We start from the raw sequence: 8,738 nt of genomic DNA on the forward strand, positions 1-8,738 counted from the left end.
TTCTCAAAGCACAGTGAAAGCCGGGTGTGGTGGCGCATGCCTGTAATCCCAGTACTCGGGAGGCTGAGGCAGGAGGATCACTGCGAGTTTGAGACCAGCCTGGGCTACACAGTGAGTTTCAGGTCAGTTTCAACTACATAGTGAGAACCTGTCTCAAAAAAACCAAAAAACAAAACAAAACAAAAAAAAGCACAGTGAGGACTGTGAGGCAGTGCCATGGGGCAGCGCTTGGTTGCTGACATATGACCCTAGTGGGGCTCTCACCTCAGCTGCGCAAAATAATCCCCCCATAAGCAAACCCCACCATGAGTCCATTGTTGTTCACTTCAGACAGATTTTTAAATCCCTCTTTCTAATTCATAGTATAGGAACAGCAATCAGTATGGTCCACATAAACAAAGGGTCCTGGGCTTTCAGGATACAAGTGAACGTGGAGCCCCAGATTGCCGAGAGGACAGACGACGCAGCAGCTGACAGCAGTCCAGACTGCAGCTGTCCTCCAGCTGTGCGCTTCCTAGGAAGCTACCTCACCCAACAGCCTGTAACTTCACCCGTACGCAGCAGCGACGGTGGGAAAAAGCCACGTGCTGCTGTCCCAAGATTAAGGACGCTAGGCCAGAGTCCTGCCTGTCTGGGTTGGCGGCAGCACAGGGCTGTGGCTCAGGCCATGCCCTTGGCCTGCAGATGGGCTACGCCAGAACAGTCTCAAAGGGAAGACTGAGCCAGGGCTTCTCTCTCAAGGGGTAGGGATGGGTGGGTGGGTGGGTGTATGTGGGGTCCCCCACCAGTTCCCCAGGGACACCTGTGGAGTGACACCGACAGCAGGCCCGCAGACAGTGTCAGGCCTCTGGTCCTCACCTTTTCAGGCTGACGATCGAGGCGTTCTGCCCGGCTTTGCTCAGAACTTCATTCCACTCATCATCGTCCCCCCGGATGACATATCTACAGAAAGAGGGGAAACAGCTGGGGACTGCTGAAAGGACAACACGACAGTGACAACAGCCCCGTCAGACACGTCCAGCCATACAAGCCAAGTGGAGCTGGGGAAGGTCTGAAGAACAGAGAAGGGGACGGACAGGCACCCAGGCCAAGACGTGTAGCTCAGCTCCCCAAGACATGAAGTGTCAAGACCAGGGTGGCCAGGCTGCTGGCAGGGACAGGGAGGACAGTCCCCCTGGCTCTTGGCAACCACCACGGCCTCCCACAACCGCCTTCCTCACTCCTACTTCCAGCCATGCGCCCACCAGCCCTGCAGCTGGCCCCTCCCCTCCCCGCCCAGCCACCTTTTGTAACAGTCCTGCCACTTCAAGGTGCCGATATTGCAGTTGAGGGCAGAAACTACAACTCGATATTCCACGTGGACTCCTGGCCATCTCCACCTCGGCTTGAACCACCACCGTCACTCACAATGAAGTCACAACGACAGGTCAGAGAGGCACACAGACCACCTCAGTTATTATTAGAGCCTGCACTGTCAGGGCTGTCAGCACTCAGGGTTGGGGAACAGGTGACACAGTTAAAGCCCAACAGGGAATAGGAACCCTAGAACACAGAGGGCTCTTGAGCAAGAATACATGGATTGAGGCAAACAAATTCACATGCAAAACCCAAATATACAGAAGTGGCCATTAAAAGTGAATGCTTAGCCAGGCACTGTGATGTATGTCTGTAATTCAGCATCCTAGAAGTTGAGGCAGAAGGATCAAAGCTCCAAGCCCAGCTTAGGCAATTTAGTGAGACTCCATGTTAAAAAAGTTTTTATGAGCCCAGGATTTAGATCAGTGGTTCCACCACCTGCCTTGCAAGCGCAAGGTCCCAATTTTGATCCCTGGTACCAAAAAAGTGTTTAAAACAGGCTAGAGATGTAGCTCAGTGTGAGGCCCTGGGATCAACCTCTAGTACTGGAAAAAAAAAAAATATAAGAATGCTCATTTAATCTGCAAGCCCATTCCCACAGGACTGAGGTGTGACATGGAATCCGAGGGTCCAGGAAGCATAGTCCGAAAACCAGAGCAGAGTGGATCTAGGCAAACCAATCCTCTGAAATCTGTCAATGAGGTGATTTTCAGGTGTAGTACCCCTGAAGCCCCCCAAAACACCTTTCAGGACACCTGAAGTGTCAGTTAGAAGAAACCCTCAGGCACACTCGGGACCCCAAGACTGCAGCAAACCCCTGGTCTCACTGGAGCTGCAGAAGGGGCCCTTACTGAGAGAGGTCCATGTCCTTCAGCTTCCCCACTTCCTTCCTGTGTTTCTCCCGGAACTCCTTTGCTGCTTCATCCTGTGGCCAAGGACCAAAGACAGCAGCAGGTCAGAGGCAACAGGGAGCAATACACAGGCAAAGTGAGGGGAGGGAGGCACAGTGTGACAAGGAGGAAACATCTCCTCCCCTGGGCAACCCTTGAAGCCACTGCGGGCAACTTCGAGGATTTTAATGCATATATATAAAAAAATGCAGATCAGCTGCCGAAAGGACAAACACAATCCTCACACCAGCAGATGCTGGGTTCCTGCACTTACACACATGCACAGAGGCACAACTCTAGGCCCCTGTGCATGCCAGTGCGAAGACATTTCACACCCACAGGTAGGAGGAATGACACCCAGGGCCTCCAGAAGGGACGCACCAGGTCATCATTCAACGTCTTCATTGTGGGCTCCATAACCACATCCTTCACTGCCACCATCTGCTCTTCAATGGCCTTTTCCTGCACATCATTAAACAGCTACAAAAGACAACATGAAGAAGATGAAGGGGCAGCAGGGATCCTCTCACGAGCTACCATGACACCTAGTATTTCTGTTGTTTGTTTTTTGAGACTGGGTCTTTCTCCGTAGTTTAGACTGGCCTCAAACTCACAATCTTCCTGCCTCAGCCTCCCAAATATTGGAATTACAAGTGTGTGCAGCCATACCCAGTTGGCACCTAGTGTCTTAAAGAAAAGTGCGCACTTCCAAAATGCCAAGGGATGCTCTGGAGTTCAGGACCATGGTAACATCAGGAGTATAAAGTCACAGTCCTGCTAAGTATTAAATCCCAAAAGGAATGCCCCTGGGATAGAACCCAGAATTTTACAGATATAGCTGATATCCCCAATTTCCTCTGTGCGTGGAAAGATCTGCAGCAAACAGCCAAAAACAGTAATACTCGCTTGGGCATGGGTTGGGGGGACTGCATGAGTAGAAAGAGACCAAAGCTCCGCTGCCAGGTCCAGGGTACCTTCACAACTTTGCGGATGATCCGATTGAAAAGTCCCATGAGCTGGCCTGTGGGCAGCTCAATCTCCTTTTCCAGCTGGTCCACAGACTTATGCTGTAAGCCGATCCCCAAAAGAAGAGCCTAGAGGATGGAAAATAAGCCAGAATGGTCTCGTAACAGGCCCTGGCCTATTAAACTCACCTTGAGATCCAGACAGCCTCTCAACCAAAGCTATCTGGTAGAAATGACAGACCAGCACTGTTTTATTCTGGCACCTTCCCCTTCATTCTGTTCCCGAAACCCCCAAGAGACACTGCCCCTTCTTCCGGAAATCCCCAATCTAGCATTTATTTTCCTGACAAACTCCTGCTTCAAAACCATATTCCAAGTCTGCGGTGCCCTGTGCTTCCAAGATAAGAGTTAAATATCAAGGCGACACGGTGCAGTCTGAAGAATACAGGCTCCAAGTGCAGCTGCCCACCAACTCCACAGTCAGGCACTCGCCCTCAGGGCTGCAGAAAGACTGGCACCCACCTATCAGACCTGTCGGGAATTAAAGTCCAGAACTATCCCAGGACCCCAGCCAACACCCAGCACACACACAGCTTCCCTTCTCTTACTCCACACCAGCACCAGACAACCCACCGACTGGGCAGCAGACAGGGCCAGGTCTCCCAGCCGGTTCAGGAAATACAGGCGGGAGATGGATGGGATCAGGTCCATGATGAGGTGATAGTCGACCATGTTCCGAGAGTACATCTCCAGCCGCTTCAAGTCATAGGGGAGGAAGACCGCCTCCAGCTCCCCCCGGCCTAGGACTACACAGGTGAAAAGAACCAGATGGGTCAGATGGGATTCATGAGACAGCATCCTGACACACAGGAGCCACATAAGCGTTGGCACAGACCCAAGGCAGCTGGCACAAAGGCACCCACCCACTGCCACACCAAAATGGGGGACAGCTTGTCTGTGACCCTTCCTCCGAATGCCCACACCAACACTGGACCAAGAAAGGTCCAGTGCCAAGAGGTCAGAGGGACACAAAACCAGCCTTCCTACACTGCCACTGCTCCTTAGGTCCCCACTTCACAGTGTGCCTGCCTGCCCAGCTTTCTATCACGGTGTAACTGGCAAAAAACAGTATGTGTACATACGTATACAAAACCATGTACACAGATGTATGACTGGCATGAGGAAAACACAGCTGCTATTAATGATCTCTTATGTTTTTTAATTTTCAAATTTTCATTATCCAAACAGAACCAAAGTACGTGCACAGACCGCTTTTACAAGCCGACCACAGGAGGCTGGCAGCACATTCTTAGCACAATTTCATCAATAAGGAAACTGAGCCCAAGACTGAGCCAGTTCCCCTAGATTTGAGGACTTGAATCAGGCTCCACAGCTAACTGCTGCACAGTGTCCGACATCAAGTCGCATCCCAGAGCCCTGCCCCAATGCAGAAGGCAGCATGCGTGACAGCAGGGGCCAAGGGGAGACAGGGGATTACAACCTGGCCCCCAGTTATCAGGAGAGCACTCTTCCTAGGACAAATGCCACTCCAGCCCACCACATTGCCCAGCCCCAATTACCTGGCTGGGCTGGCCTTCCCATGCTCCTGTTCTGAATGATGTTTAGGGCCACAGGAGGAGAGAAGGTGCTGAACTGGTAGGAGAGCAAGGCCAGGAACCTCCTCCGGAAATCTGTGGGACACAGCAGGCAGTTAGCAGTCTACCACACTGCTCTCCCCTCTCCACTCCACCTGCACACTCACCTTTCCAAAACGCCTCGAGCCAGGTTCCCCGCTCTGCATCGTCCTCGTCAGCCAGCGTCTTCAGCATGATACACGAGTGTTCTCCGGTCAGGTCATTCTGGGGGAACACACACCCCCACTCGCCACCAAGAACCTCTCTTCTGGAGGACCCAGCACCCAGACAAAGGGGGTCTCGGTGCTCCTGTGCCCTTCCCTCATCCTGTCCCCACAGGCCTTCACCTCCCCATTCCCACGTCATCTGCCCTAGTCCACACTTAGGGGCTTTCAAGCTCACTGTGCAAGCAATTTCCCAAAAGCTGCCATGGAAATGCGCACACCTGGCTGATCTGCAGTTCGGACCTTTGTCCTGGACCCACAGAGAGCCACAGGCTCCTCTCAGGCAGGGTCTGCACGCAGGTCAGAGAGCGCATGCCACATAATCTAGCCAGCACGTTTTTGGCGCCTTGCAGCAAAAAGACCAGAGTCGAACAGCCACTGTGCAAAGCACAGACTGCATAAGGCTATGAGACCACGGGCTTTAAAATTTACCACCTAACAACAAAGACATTTTTTATGTTGTGGCACTAACAGCCTGAAGAGCATTCAGGGATGCGGCAATCTGATGAACACATCCATTCATGCTCCCTCCACTTCATACTGACAAGCCAGGCTACCCCAGGCAGCAGGGGAATCAACACACGCTCTCCAGGCCTCTCTAGGAAGATTGCTACTTCCACACTCATCAGAGGGACCCTCTGCAGAAGCACAGGGACACCCGCCAGGGAACAGCAACACGAAGACTCCAGGGATCTGGACAAGGACAGGCCTGCCACCACCCTAAGCCACCTCTGCCTGATGCCTACTCACAGGAGTCTGTCTCAAATAGACAGGAACAAATCCAGCCCGTTTCCAGAACCTGCAAATAGACAAGGCCAGTAAGGTGCCCAGAGTCCCTTCTGTGCAGCAGCTGAGATACTGGGGGAGAAAGGCAAGGAGGACCAGGGGCAGAGCAGGCAGACGGCTGACACAGACACTGGCTACAGAGACGCTACCCACAGAATTCTTCTTTACGGCCGAGGGGGAACAGAGCAGGCACTTACTTGAGGAGTCTGGGCGTCAAGCCATAGGAAACACCCAGGTAATCCAGGCGCTCAGCAGGCCTCTCGTTCAATTTGAGAAGCAGTGGAGGTAGGTCCTTCCGGGGAGTGATGACCTCTTCCAACAAGCTGACAGCCTGGGGAGAGGCAGAGAGAGGACACCAGGCACTCACTCAGTAGAAAAGAGTGGTTAGGGACAGTGACAAACACCCCTGCCAGGCCACACACCAGACTGGGAGGTTCCTGTGGTTTTCAAACAGAAGCCCGATTAACTCACAGTGTTCCAAACATCTACACGTGTGCAGTCATATGGCTCTGACTCAAATGTACAAAGGTGCCACATAGCTTAGCAAAGGGCCAGAGGTAGGGTTCAGAAGATCCAGCTCTGTGACCTTGCAAAGTGACAAACCTCTGCGGCTTCCCCAGCTCCCACTTGGAAATACCATAAAGATCAATGCATATGTGAAAAGCTGGCATAGCCAGTCACCCTTAGCAATGAAAGGCAGAACTTCCTGGCATGTGGGCTTAATGCTAACAAGGGCACCACAGACCAGGGCTTCTGGAACTTGACCATGTAACAGGCCCCTGGGCGGCTTCCTGAGTTTCTGACTCAGCAGGGGCAGGGCTCAGTCTGCATCTCTAACATGTTTCCCAGTAATGTGGATGGTACCGGCCTGAGGACCCCAGCTGCAATGCCAGGCTAGAGAATGCAGCTGCCTTCCCAAAGGGCAGGAGCTGGGGTTCTCAGTGGTGCTCCTCAGGACCCACAGAAAGATCCTCCCGAGACTCAGGACAGGTGTTTGGCCAGCAATGCTTACCTCGCTGCTTACGGTGTGTATTTCTTGTGATGCCTCAAGGACCTTTTCCTCCAGACATGGAAACCTGCCTTCATAGTACATCTGCAGCAGCTGCAGAGCTCGGCTACCATAGCCCATCTGCAAGCAACAGAGGGACACAGGCAGGAATGAGAGATGTTCTAGGTCTGTCTATACCACTTGTACTCCCTGCGTTGCCCCTAGTACCTTCCCTCCTCCTGATCTGATCAAACTGCAATGGGCAAAGGGCAGCAATGAAATTCTTCAACACTGTTCAAGCCGAGACCCAAGACTGAGCAGTGTAACTAACAGTTCTTACCCTGGTCCAGCCCATTTGTCCCTTGAGGCCAAGGATGGTTGTCTGTGTTTTCTACTTCACAGACCAGCAAATCCAAAAGACAGTTTCTGTACCACTGCCAGAAAGGGAAGTTTCTACAGCTAATTTCTCAGTGGGGCTTTCCAAGTGACAGAAGGCAATTACAGAAAGCCAATCTGGTTGGATAAGTCCCCTGTTCTCACAAGGGAAGAGGGAGCACATACCATTTTCCCATCCACCTGCCTACCCCACACCCTGGCTAAGTGGCATGGGATCACATTACCCCTTGGTAATCCGGGTGAACAGCAACGCGAACAACCCTTCCACCAGAAAGGCCGCCGAAGTCTGGATCTTGGAACTGAGTAGGAGACACGAAACAGTGATCTGCCTCAGGCAGCACCAGCTCTGCCCACTCAGACATGCCAGGGGAGTGCCCCTCACCTGTTCTGACACTGTCCATGGAATTAGGTCCCCCGAAGCCTTCTTGCCTCGTGACAGGCTGTTCAAGATGGACTGGCGAGAAATCTCTCCCTCAAGACACACCTGAGGGGAAAGCAGGACAGTGGAGTCAGAGGCAGCATCCACATTCTGCTGGTTCTTTGAAAGCCCAGGTATTTCCACTCCTTGATTCAGCCCTAAAACCGACTAGTCCAATTCTCACAGAATGCTTTTTACTATGCTCTGTGTTACTAAGAAGGCAGAACACGGACACCCTTCTGGCCCGAAGAGTAAAATGCCCCGAGAAGAGGGTCTCCATGCACTTGTGCTTGTTGTGTATCACTGAAGACACGGGATGCTCACCCAGCTGTGCAGCACAGCGCCAATTAAAACTAACTCACGTGTCTACAGGAGGATGGTGAGAAATTACGGCACATGTGTATAAAGAAATAGTATGCAGATTATGAATATCTGCCATATTTAAAAGAAAAGCAATTACCAATTACAAAATACTATAGCCTAATTTATGAAAAAGAAAAATGAGGTAGAAATATGCACACATGCATGCCAGGCATAAAACTTTTCCCCCAATCTCTAGCTTTAACACTGTAAGTACCACATGTTACTCTTACAATAAAAAGGAGAAAACAAATTCTGGCTTTTACCACCCATCAACAGTGGGGGTTCCGAGTTTCCGAAGGTGGTGGCTTCCTCTGGTTTACCCCCATCACTGCCTTGACATCACAGCCTCTTGGGTCCAGGCCAGGACACAACTGCTTGGTGACAGTGGTCAAAAGTATCCCAATCAATGCCACAAGGATGCCTATACCTGGACAACTGCAAGCACTTCGGGCAGGGCATTCTGGGTGGGGGGCACAGGAGGCAGAAGGCAGAAGAGGTGATGAGCAGGCGCATCCGAAAGCATCTGGAGATCATTGGGAGAGTTCTGCGGGGTACAAATCATGATCAGTAGGAAATGTTCCTGCTCTTGTCCTTTACTCAGGAAGCCTAATGCAGAAATTGTCCCCCAAAGCTAAGCAAGGAAATAAAGCCCAGCAAAGTGCCTCTGCAGCCTGAGGCTCTTTAGTGAGTTAACTGGCTTTTTTTTTTTTTTTTTTTT

At 51.7% G+C, this 8,738-nt stretch overlaps 1 protein-coding gene across 1 annotated transcript in view; it reads right to left on the minus strand.

Moving 5' to 3' along the window:
• Positions 1 to 8,738, minus strand: part of Nat10 (N-acetyltransferase 10) — a 35,987-nt gene that overhangs the window by 2,369 nt on the left and 24,880 nt on the right. Inside the window, exons 16-28 of the mRNA XM_010612617.3 lie at positions 8,448 to 8,564; positions 7,622 to 7,723; positions 7,464 to 7,538; positions 6,868 to 6,984; positions 6,053 to 6,186; positions 5,820 to 5,868; positions 4,974 to 5,070; positions 4,792 to 4,902; positions 3,845 to 4,017; positions 3,221 to 3,340; positions 2,628 to 2,726; positions 2,208 to 2,281; positions 859 to 942 (exon numbers count right to left, since the gene is read on the minus strand). Coding sequence (XP_010610919.1) covers positions 859 to 942; positions 2,208 to 2,281; positions 2,628 to 2,726; positions 3,221 to 3,340; positions 3,845 to 4,017; positions 4,792 to 4,902; positions 4,974 to 5,070; positions 5,820 to 5,868; positions 6,053 to 6,186; positions 6,868 to 6,984; positions 7,464 to 7,538; positions 7,622 to 7,723; positions 8,448 to 8,564 — 1,352 coding nt within the window. The remainder of the gene's footprint in view (positions 1 to 858; positions 943 to 2,207; positions 2,282 to 2,627; positions 2,727 to 3,220; positions 3,341 to 3,844; positions 4,018 to 4,791; positions 4,903 to 4,973; positions 5,071 to 5,819; positions 5,869 to 6,052; positions 6,187 to 6,867; positions 6,985 to 7,463; positions 7,539 to 7,621; positions 7,724 to 8,447; positions 8,565 to 8,738) is intronic.

The sequence above is a fragment of the Fukomys damarensis genome, unplaced genomic scaffold (assembly GCF_012274545.1).
Source record: "Fukomys damarensis isolate Sample0158 unplaced genomic scaffold, DMR_v1.0_HiC HiC_scaffold_27, whole genome shotgun sequence".
NCBI lineage: Eukaryota > Metazoa > Chordata > Mammalia > Rodentia > Bathyergidae > Fukomys > Fukomys damarensis.